Source organism: Coturnix japonica, chromosome 7 (assembly GCF_001577835.2).
Source record: "Coturnix japonica isolate 7356 chromosome 7, Coturnix japonica 2.1, whole genome shotgun sequence".
NCBI lineage: Eukaryota > Metazoa > Chordata > Aves > Galliformes > Phasianidae > Coturnix > Coturnix japonica.
The window spans coordinates 15,509,541-15,521,877 of NC_029522.1; the positions used below are offsets into that span (position 1 = coordinate 15,509,541).

The 12,337-nt window shown below is 39.1% G+C and overlaps 1 protein-coding gene across 2 annotated transcripts in view; it reads right to left on the reverse strand.

The window, feature by feature from the left end:
* The window catches only part of MAP3K20 (mitogen-activated protein kinase kinase kinase 20), an 84,235-nt gene that overhangs the window by 32,426 nt on the left and 39,472 nt on the right, over nucleotides 1-12,337 (reverse strand). For both annotated transcript variants that reach the window (XM_015868486.2, XM_032445694.1), the window contains 3 exons: nucleotides 11,095-11,181; nucleotides 7,449-7,523; nucleotides 2,922-3,028 (listed from right to left, as the gene is read on the reverse strand). In XM_015868486.2, coding sequence (XP_015723972.1) covers nucleotides 2,922-3,028; nucleotides 7,449-7,523; nucleotides 11,095-11,181 — 269 coding nt within the window. The remainder of the gene's footprint in view (nucleotides 1-2,921; nucleotides 3,029-7,448; nucleotides 7,524-11,094; nucleotides 11,182-12,337) is intronic.

A 12,337-nucleotide genomic window follows, 5' to 3' on the forward strand; every position in this document is an offset into this window, starting at 1 on the left:
CATTTGTTTTAAAATTCCTAGAAAACACTGAAAGCCATGCTCCAGGCAGACCTTTTGACACATACATTAGGCAGAAAGCTAACTAAATCTTGTGACACTCTAAAGGAATGAAACTGAAAAGCACTGCACAGTGTGGTCAGAAAGCAACTCCTTTCCAGCATTCATTTCCTTGTCACAAACTTTTCCTGGTCAGCACAACATGTACGCCTCAACCTACTGCAGTAACTACAAAGCAGTTACAGGATTGCTGCACACTGCTTTTCTTTGGTCTCAGCATCACTGCTCAATACATGCAACTCTGTAATTTTGTTAAATATGTACATTAAACCTCTCTTTTAGACAACATTCTGCACTAGCAATGTCTTGGTAACAATAGCTTTCTATATATCAAAAGTCTATTTTGTGCTGTAATTACTTCTCTTCATTAGCTAGAAACTTCTCTTATAATAGAAGGTCAGTCTGCAAAAACAGTCGCATTCCGGAAAATAATTCCACTGTATAATAAAACTGTGTAATTAAAAGAGAAAGCTATCGTACATTGCCCAGTTAATGAGTCTTCCTTCATAAATGAAGCAGCTTGAAACATTATACATTGCAGAGAGCGTGTATTTGTTTGCTTCTGCAGTTTCAGCTTGCTTGCTTTATTCTAGAATAATCTCATTCTGTGACAATGAAGAATGTGTATGCTCTCACTAGGAATTATAATGATAAACAGCCACAGATTAAAAACAATGAGTGGTATTTGTTTATGTGTCTTGAATTGTTACTGATACACTAATATGAGTATCACTAATAGACTGCTTTTAATCATTTGAACAGTCACTTGTAGGGAAAGGATGCAAGTCCAAGAAACACAGTTAGTACACACGGCTAAATGCAGACAAATGTGATCTCTCACTGAATTGGAACATCATTACTTCAACACCAATTTTTTCCTACCATAATAAAAGTGATTTGGGAAAGAGCTCCAAAGATATGACAGAACATGAATTTAAACATAGGGCAGATCTGTGCAACTTAGTCATAGGACAGTGAGCCGATGGTGCCCTTATCTGATTAATAATAAAAACGTGAGGTGTAGAATAGTTAGGAAATAAAATAAGGACATTATGGAACAGGGAGATTAAAACATTATTCAATATAAACGTGAATACCGTTACATTTTACCAGTAAGACCACATTAAAGAAATGATAAATTACATTCTGACCTTTCACCTGCGCTAGTTGTGTATGGATTCAGCACATTCTGCTTCCATGCCAGCTGGTCAGAGTGCACATTACAGAGTTGGGAAACAACGCGACCCAACTTATCCCAGCTTTGATTCACTTTGATAAGTGCAGCATCACCATGAACATGCAGTATCTGGATCACTAATTTGGAGCTTAAGCATAACCTTTACTTTTCCCAGCTCCATCCAGTGCTCTGATGGCCAGGCTTCATTAAAAATTCCTATTTCTTAGTAACACCTCCAATTCTTTCCCTGTTGTTATTTCTTTGGGATAGTAAATAAACAAATAAATAAAGCCACGAGTAAAAGCTTTTTCAATGCAGAAGTTACAGCACATTAAACTTCTGCACAACTCTTTTTTGCTGCGAGACCATGAGCTTCCTTAGTTTAGACAGCAAGCCTTGTAATACAGAACTCGGGGGAAGTCAGTGACATTCTTCAAAAGCCGTGCCACAGGCAGAACCGACCAGAACCACACCAGGGGCAGCGAAAAGAGCGAGGAAGCACCGAGGCAGCGGGCCGGGGTCGGGCACAGGTCGGGCGGCCGCCAGCAGGTGTCGCGCTGCCGCCGCCGGTGCTGGCGGTGCGGGGGCCGCGGCGGAGCGCTGCTGAGTCAGGGCAGGAGCCGTCCCAGCTATTTATACCGCTGCCATGTGACCGGGGAAGCGTCCCGGCTCACAGTCACTTTTTCCACTCTTTCCAATTAAAAGCGCAAGTCTCGAATTTACTGGGAAGTCCGCGAAGGGGATACGGGATTGGGGTTTTGCTGCAAGGCCCGTTTCCGTGCTCCTGTCCCCGTGCTCTTGCGGGCTCCTGCCGCGGCCGCAGTGCAGGCAGGGCACCTTTAATAGCTCCGCTCCCCGCTCACCTGGAGGGGGGCCAAGCTGCTTAATATAGACCTAGTGCAATCGTCTGGTAAAAGTCTTCTGCCCCTGCAGATCTGTTTTCAATTTGCTTTTCCAAACACAGGATGTACTGTGAGGCTGCAGGCTTTCCAACCAACAAATGTGCTCCAGGGACATTTTTTGAAGTTTTGGCACACCAGTAAAACAGGCTGACACCTTGACTGTAAAAATGGGCCTCGTGCTGTTATTTTCTCAAACCTCATCTCCATTTATAATCGTGCTTGACTAGAAATTATGATCGGCAATAGAGAAAATCCCACATTCCCCCAATTGCACTTTGCAAAAGCAGGGCTGGCCTGGACGCAGGGGTGCAAAGTCAATGCAAGGGAAAGAATGCACAACTATGACAAAACTCAAGTGAAGACAAATAAAGGCTTGACTTGACAAATTATTCTTTTATGTCCTTTTTTTGCTAAAAGAAACATTTGCTGGCTATGTGTTTCCTGTCAAAACTGCACCAAACAGAACATACACCTGAGTTGTTTGACCCTCACCATTCACTGAAAACATTGCTGGTTTTAAGACATGAATCACAAAGCCATAAATAACATGATACCTAAACCAATGTAATAATAAACATAGCGTACGGCTAAGCGTATTGGCTCCTAATACAGGTTTCACAACATTCTGGGCATTCCTGAAAAACAACAAGGTAAATCGTGTTCTAAAAATAGAAATTTCTCTGCCAATACCTCATCAGTGCCTGATGTCCATCTGAAAACAGCACAGACTTGCACCACTAAAAAGGAAAACTGCATCATTTCATCCTGGGAGGCAGGAAGCTTACCTCCACTCCGCCTTGTTATGCAGGAATGAGTTGCACTGATCTGGAAGGTTGCTATCGTTTGACATGGATTCCAGAATTGAAATTATCTGCTTGAATGATGGCCTTTTCTGGAAAAATAAATAAATAAACAAATAAATAAAAATCAGCATTTGCACTCATATATGACTATTACTGCATAGTGTCATTGGTTCAGCTGAAAGTGATGGACTACAAGCAACTACATCAGAAGTGTGAAGTTTTAAATGTTTTTTTTTTGTTGTTGTTTTTTGCTTTTTTTTTGTTATTCCTTCAACTGGAGAAATGTTAAGTTTGGAAAGAGCCACATAAGCCAGTAGGACTTCAGCCTTCGCTTATTCTTCTCTATCTACCTAAATAACCATTTGCTACTTCCTGGGATAGCAGTAAAAACATTAAACAATGTTAGTAATAATAACGACTACAAAGATTCTTCATTCTATAAATGATGTTTTCCTCAAGCTAACAAGGGAAATAACACCTCAGAGAGAAGGCTGGACCCTATCAGCAGCTGGTCATTAGACAGATGGCTTTTACAGGGAGTAACACAAACTCCTTAATGCACAAAGATGCTATTAGCTGCCCATCACAAATGGGCTCCTGGCTGCAGAGCTGGGTTCTTGCAGGGAAGGACGCTTTCCAAAAAAGCCTCTCAGTTTGTTAGCTCATTGGTAGCCTGGGCAGAAGCAGAGATCTGGGCTAAATGATGCTGCCTCCCCTTAGCCAGCAGGGCTCATGGGAACAGTCCTGTGTTGGACTCTTTCTCTCAACTTTCTGCCCCCAGCTCTGCACCCAGCACCCATTGTGCTGATAGTACAACCACATTCATCACTTATGGAGAGCAGTCACAGCTTCTCTGCTTTTTCTGCTTCCCCTGTAGTCCTGAAATGAAGCTATGAAGTGGGAGAATTAACTGAAAAAGCCACGGTAAAGCGTGTTTCTTGAAAGAACGCTGACTCTGTTAGTCTGTTTGACAGACTCCAGACAAAGTTGAGACAAAAGGTTGAAACAAAATGTAGATATATAATAAGGGAATGATGCGCATTCTCTCTGTATCTCGCCTCTAATTATACCATTTCTGCTAAAATTACAGATGCCGCAATTAAAACGTGCATTTTAATTTGGGAGCACAAAAACAATTAGGAACAATGCTGAGGTGTCTCTCCCAGGAAGATCCAAGTGATTTCCACATTATAAAAGAAGACAATTTCTTTATTTTAAATGTCAAACAGCATGAAAAAGCGTCAAATGCATAACAAAAAAAAAGACAGGCTCTCTTATATTGTAATGCTGCATTATTCGGCTGTGACTGGAGGCTTTGTCTGGTGCTTTTTGGTCCATTTCCATGAATTTGGGCAAATGGGCAGTGGGGTGAGCTATTCAGGTTTCTTTGCATACCTGCACCAAGTACTCACTGTACAGCCTGGACTCTAGCCCACCACCCAACAAGCCTTTCAGCAGCACAGTGTGCACTCATTAATGTGTGCCCAGTGCAAAAGCCCAGTGGGGACCCCTGCCCACAGAGATGCACTCACAGGAGGGCAGGGAAGACAGCAGCTCCATTGCATGCATGATGCTGCTGGACCCAAGGACACCAAATGAACATAATCAGCACTGCCATCAGGTCTGCCTAGCAAATTTGGAGTTTGGAATAGCAATGACAGAGAATAGGGCTTTTAGCAAGGGAGGCTGAAGTACCAACAGACTGAATTGGGAGTAGCAATAACACATTCGGTTGGTCCTACACAGAGCAGGACCAAGCTGGTATGCAGCAAATCTCTACATGCTGAAAAGGAGATGTTGTGTTGCAGGACTGCAGCTGGAACAACTGTACAGTCACAGTACTCACAAAGCTTCTCTGGCTGTGCAGTTTCTGTGAACAGCTGTCAGCTATCCTGCCAGCTTTACAGATGCCAGACATACAGGTAACAGATTTTTCTGGAGGTGCAGCTAACAGCAAGACACAGGCCTACATTGGTATGTGTTTTTGTTGGCTTCTTCCCCCAAGGGGGATGAAGACTTCAGATTTAATACGTGCACTCTAGGTGTAGACTAATAACTTAGGTAAAACAGGCAAGAGGTGCTTGCTGAAGTTGGAAACTCAAGCTGAGGAGCTTTATCTTTATTTAAAAAAAGGAAAAAAAGTCTTATTTCCAATGGACAGCTGCTTGGTACTTCCCAGGAAGCCAGGCATCATAAATGGTTTCTTGTAAGAGACTCAAAATATCAAGGGATGAGTCACCTTTGAAAATTGTTTCCCTTCATATCTGTGATGTATCATGCAAAAAATCTTTAAAATATATATGCTTCTCCAGAAATAGTTCTGGCTAATGCTTTCACAATTTCCTTCCACTCAGTATTTCTTACTAAACACGTCTGCCTAAAACCAGGATATTTAAACCATATGCCTTTCCTTTATTGCTGCTTCTCTGTTCTCAAATTTCTGAATTCTATCAAAATATTCAATAATTTGTACAGCTCTGATGTTAAAGTGGGGATAAACTGAAGGAACAGAGGAAATGAGAAACATGCACTCACCTGTGTTTCCAAAGCAGGTGTCCCCAGTTGATGAAAGCTTTAGTGATGAGCAACCTTTGTACAATTTTCTAGTACTCAAGCAAAAGTTGCTTTTTTCATAGGGATTTTACATTTGTTAATTTAAGATACTCAGTTATACCACAGAAATTATTAAATAATTACTGATTTAGAGTAATTAGTACTTAGCATTTTAGTAAAATACTTCGAACCCACCAGAGACTGCTTCACTTGCACAGCTTAAACTGTGTGAAGACTCCGAATATACATTACCTGGAGCAGCACACTATGGACATTTTCCTCCGAGAATAAACAAATTTTTAGAAATTCAAAGCACAGTTAGTAACTGCATTAATTCCCATGACAAGGTTATAGTGTGAGCAGCATCTGACACTGCAGCTTTGCAGCAGCTCTCTAAGTGTATTCCTTAGCCCCACAGTAAAAGCACATCCCTCTTTTCCCAGGACTAAGTCTCATAAAGATACCTCAGGCTTTCTGTGAGCTGAAATTATGCATATAAGCAATTGCTTTTGAGCAGCTGACATTCTCACTTGACCTTCAGTAACTTGTTCATACATCTACCACCGATTTTCTTAAGCTAATCCTGGCCAAAGGGAAAACTGCACAGTGCAGCATTTTAGAGGAATGTGCTCCATCTTTTGGCTCAAGCAGGCCTCACAGCCTTTTATCAAGGCATTCTGATAGCTGTAAGTACTGATCCTTTCCCAACACGTGACCGAGTTTGTCAGTCACATGCCCAAAATGTGACCAGAGATTACTCCATTTCAGTCATGTGAACAATGCATTTATAATTGCTTAACAAATGAGAAGCTGAATGAAAAAAGAAGTAGTGAAGAGCAGACTATCAGAAAAATTCAGCCAACCTTGTATTTGCTCTTTACACATACCAGAGATGCATCTGGGAACAACAATCCCAGAAACTCAGTTAAAGCCCAGGTCAATTTCTCAGGTATCCCTGTTATCAATGTGCAGATCCCTCCCTTTCCTGCAAATACAGCAACAGACTTCCAGACACTCATATATCTGGTTAAAGCAATCTAAAGAGCAAGCTGGCCTAGTATGTGCAGCAATGCACACTCTAAATTCTTCTGTGGCCTTTAGTAGTTCTGAGTTTTCAGTAACTAAGAGGTCTTCCTGGTGCCTTGACTTGAAAAAAAGTGCAAAATTTCCTATCCTTAACTGTCCTTTCCTCTCTTAAGTACCCTCATAGGCAAAATAAAATATCTCCTGACACTTGGTCTCAGAACTGGTATGCCCCCAGGTTCTTTACATGTAACAGGATGTAGCAGGACCAGTTTAAGGAAGGTAATTGCCAGGATCTATAAAAGTATTTACTGAGCAAATATAGTCTTTCATTTCTCTTCTGATTTATTGTTATAGGGGAAAGTTAAGCAGCATACTGCAGTACTTCTATTACTATACTATTACAGTATAGTTGTCATGAAATTCATTATTCAGTGTCCTAGGGGAAAAGACAAGGACATTTAAAAATGTTAATCTTGAATGTGCTTTTGCCATTCCTACCCATATTCTGTGGATTCATTTATTCTTTATACATTTCCAGCGCAAGAAAGAGATCAAAACTGGACCTTGAAATAGGTATTTGAAATGTATTACTCACAAACCTGCAAGAAAGATTGACTACTGAAATAAAAAAACAAAATTATTTTTCACTTGATCAAAAATGGCAGCATTCTTGTCATCTCACCCTATTTACAATCTCTGTAGTGAGGCAATTTAGAGTATTAACATTTGATTAAAAGGACAGAAACACATTTAAGTATAAATACATAAATATGTATTTTTTGAATATATAATATTTTGAAAATACATCCCCAGCTAATATTTTTGTGAATCTAATATTTTTGTTAGCTCAGACTTGTCCTCCAAAGACAGCTTAACATACACAGAGAAATAAGAGGTGAAGGATATAGAATATAACAGAAATTAAATTACCTTTGAATCAGCTTCCCAACATTGATGCATCAGTTCTGCAAAACTTCTGGGACAACTGCTTGGAATGGTTAATCTCTAATGGAGATAGAACGTGACAGTTAGTAGAAACATTTCCCCTTGAGGTGCTAATAATAGATTTCCTATGAAAGCAGAGCAATTAAAAGAAGTGAGATACGCTCTTCTTTCATTTAAATATAACACAAAACTGATGACTGACATAAAAAAAGGCTAACACTAGTAAGATGTACTGTTAATTAATATATTTCTAAAGAAGGAGAGGAACAAATAAACTGATGGAGTTGCTCATGAAAACTAGGAGACAAGGAAATAAAAATGAGGCAAAGAGATTTTAATACTAAAATATCATAATTTGTAGACATAACTACTGCACTGCACAGTATTTTAAGATGCTTATCAAAATAGGCTTAATGTACGGCCTGGTTTAATTCCTTTCTCCCATACAGATATACAACACTATATTCAATTTTGATATACCAAATGGCTGAAATAGAGAGTACATTCATTCAGTTATAGAGTTAAGTGAAGCTCTACATGACACAAGAGACATTCCATAAGCCTGTGGTCAGAACGATTAATGAGGACATGCAGATCTCAGAGAGCACTCACAGAGCACAGTGAACTCAGATAAATATTTTCTGATGACGCAAGACAAAGAGTTGCTGGTTACAGCCAGGTCCACTGACCACAGAGAATTACTTTGAAGCTGGCTTCATTTCTTTTGCTGAGAGTTTTAAGCCATGAAAAGTATTTGTTCAGTGAGTATTAGACAATACATAGCTTAAAGACTTTGCCTCCAGAAACCCTTTGCAAACCTTAAAACCAATTCCACTGTCAAATAATACACACACAAATACCCAAGGCTCTCCAGTTGCTCATATGCGTATTCCAACAGCATTATACATAAAAGCTGATGCCTTTGTTCTCACTAATGTAACTAACTTACTTCAGATGCTTCACACTAAGTTTAAAAAAAAAAAAAAAAAAAAAAAAAAGATAAAAAGCTGTTCTGCAAATGGGTCCAAATATAAGGAAATCAAGCTGGAAAAAAGGTTCTACGACAGGTGAGAACCTTAACCTGTTCAGTCCAACCTACCAGGAAGACCCTTTGATTATTCCTACTCTTGGAATTTCAGAAGTAAATCAAAGCATGTTCTGCCAAGTTCTGTACCATTGTGTTACTGCAAAGCCTTACAAGACAAAAGAGTTAACAAATTCTGCTATACAAGCATTTGAATACCATGAAAACAGGAAATATGACATACAGGGTCATGGCACTGCAGGAATCCGATTATTTTAGTAATGTAAATACTTTAAGGTGCAAAGCTTTCTATGCAAGAAATACACAGAAATTTGTACAATGCATAAACAAACTGTACTGGCACTTGATCTCTGGTTGAGTCATTACCCTAAAAATACACTGCCTCATCTTTCTGCAGTATTTGCCTGTAACCCTCAGAGTTCCAGGAGGTAGCAAATAAGCTGTAGTCCTCATTTACCCGTGTCTCACTTGTGCAGAATGTTATCTGCCATGGAATATAGAGGTAGCAGGTTCCAAAGCTATCGTATTGTAAGAGAAAAGACATTTTTCATTTGTAATTTTGCATGGGACTATGCCTAGTATGATATGAACTCATGTGCTTTTCTTTTCTGACTTAAAATTATATATTTATATAAAAACTGTACCAAAGTAAAACTTACATTGCAAAATTATGCAGAGCCTTGGAAAGGACCCATACAAAATCCTTAAAATCCATTTTGTTTCTTTCGCTCCAGATTTGCAAAGTGGGACTTTTCAACCTAAGTAATTATGCTTTGGCCTCAGTCCCACACTGGTTTTAACAAGAGACTTAGAGTGAAAAGAATGAAGGCCTAGCTCAACAATGACTTAATTCTGTTGTGAAGTAGATCCATGCAAGTCTATTAATGTTAGTAGATGAAACTGAGGGTTGAACCTGATCCTCATACTTGCTTCAGGAGGTAGAAACTATGGAGAAAATAAAAGTAATGTACGCCAACTCTTACAAGGCATACACTGAACATGGTCCCCAAGTCATAGTCAGTGAAAATAAAATCTATATAAGCAAGTGTTCATGCTCTGAAAGCATCCTGGCTCCATTACAAAGAAGATGGTGGCAATAGGCTAGTGACACCTGGCACATACATTGCTGGCTTTGAAAATCTCAACACTTAAGTTCCTCCAGACATGAGTAAAAGAGTTGTCATGTCCACAATTTGCTCATGCTGTATTTTACACAGTTCCTTGCTCTGGGAGACTGCAGAGAAACGTTCTTTGTATCTCTACCATCTTTAAGCATAGGACAGTCTCTTTACAATGTTATCAGTGCCACTCTGTAACACTTACATAAAATTGCACATAACAGAACATAGCGCTGCTCATTGGTTCCACCTTCTTCAAACTGATATATAAGGCTTTCCCTAAACTAGGAGAAAGAGTCCCACCGTACCTCCTGCTCTGATAAACACCTTAGAAGACCATGGTCATAACCTTCAGACTGGTAATGTAGCATTTCCAACTAATCAGTACATCAGTGTCGCTCACTGGAATTAATCCAGTTCTCAAATGTAAGTTAAAAAAAAAAAAAAGAAAAAGCAATGAAAACAAAAAAAAGTCAACGACAAAAAATATTAAACTAAGAGGAGGAAACCTAACTCCACTATTTAACTCTGAAGCATTTTGAGAAACAGTTTATGTAGAATAATAGAAATCTGTATTACACAGTCACTGCCTCGCCATTGTACTGTTTCCCAAGCTTCCGCTGTGTGTAGATAGAGGAGGTTTCATCTTTGTGGAGGATTTCCATGCTTGTCTGTGTGTGGTACAGTCACAACTTTAAATGTTTTTTAAATGTAGTTACTTTCTTTGATATCAAGGGACTATGTGTTCAGATATACGCTCACATGTCCAACTAACTGAAAGCCTCAATTTGTGAGAAGAAGAAAAGCGAGGCTGGGGACACTGTACAAACGGTGTTTACACCACTGAAGTGCTTTTGAAATGGAAAGACTCTGCATGAGGAGGCTTGCAGCTATGCCGCAGCCTTGCCGATACCAGTGAGGAGCTCATCTTCAATGTAGTGTTGAACGTAGGTGGCAAAACTGTAATTTCTCTCTTTTTTTAAAACTATTTTTTCTTCTTTTATTTTTGAAATTTTCATCTAAGCGGCAGTTTCTTGTACTATAGTGACTCCTGCTGGGAGAGTTAAGTTGAAGTAGCTGAAGGTCTCTTACAGATATATCAACTCCCGGCCAGTAAAAAGATGTCCTAAACGCAGGAGATGGAGTTAAACTGTTCCCCTACCTTGGACGCAATGGCTTCTTTCATCACTAAGAACAAACCCCTAGGTTTTACAATTGAGACTGAGAAACTAGTACAGTACTTGTACAATTTTTGATCTACAGCATCACGACGTGAAGCTGCAACAATTAGATGTAAAGGGTCCATTCATGAGGAATAACATCACTTTGACCCTTTGTGTTAGCTCCTACTGCTAATCTTTCCATACGCGTGAACTTACTTTCAATTTGAAGAAGATGAAAAAGTCTTTTGCAAAACCCCAATACTGTTTTCTGATCTATGTACCTGAATGTAGAAACGTAGTCTTACCTCGTTTTTTTCCACTACAAGCCAAGCTACTTGTAATCCTTCCAAGCCTTTAAAGGGGACCTCCCTTGTTAGCATCTCCCAGAGAACCTGGAACAGAGAGAAAGAAAAGAATTTTTATTTCTGCACTTTGTATTTTAAATACATTATTAAACCTTGATACAGCACTATTCTGTACCCAATTATCAGGCAACCGGTTTCCATTTGCAGGAACTTGGACCAGTGTTTGTGTGCAAGATCCTCTTGCTAAATTAATTTGAATGTTTCTGCTTTTTCCTCTACAGTAAAAAACTGGGTTGTGTGGGGTCTAATGTCAGCAATTTTGTGAGAGCCAAAGAAAATGCATTTTTACTTTCTTTGTACATTATAAGGTTCATATTTGGCAGTTGAGACTTGGGAAGACAGTGAACTCCTCCTATCCTTCTCAGCCCTAGCTAGACACATCTTTGCCTTGCAGTCATCTTGCATTTAAAAATATTTCTATATGATTGCAACTAGTGCTTTTCTGTAGTCAGAATGTGATCCATAGGGTATTTTACTCCTATTATAAGCCTACAAAAATAGTAAATATAATTTTGCAAAGAAGCCATAATTGTCTATCTCCAAGTACATGATTATGTTAAGCCATACAATATATAGCATATCGACAACAACTCTGTTCTCTCCCTGTATCTTATAGACACACTATTCTTACATACAGAAAGACATTCCAACTTTTTAGTGTAAGAATCTCAGGTACTTTGTAGAAAAGAGTCTGGCATCACTAAAATAATGCATGTCATTGAATCCAACTTGTTTTCTGCCTCAAAGACAACATATTGGCATTCAATTAAATTAACAAGCACTTTGTACCTTCACTCATATTTGCCTCTATTTTTATCAGAATCTTCATGCATATCTCTTGTTACCAATATCTACATAGAAACTTATTCCATTTGCGTACCAAGCACAACAGCAACAAAAGACATCAATAATTTAGCATGTGACCAAATGTATTAAGGTCCTTAGGTAAGTCTCTATATCCTCACCGGCTGGGTTACTACCCAGGTTCATTGCAGATACATCATTTTGAATGGATTATGGCCAACTATGAAGGTAATTATAAGGAAAACACAAGAACATTGGCAGATGCTGCTCAAGCAGAAAAAAAAAAAATATACTGAAGCAGATTTGGGCCTTTAATCAAGTGAACAGGGTTCCACCAATAGACCTATTTGAATAATTCTGATTCAGTCAAAAAAACTTA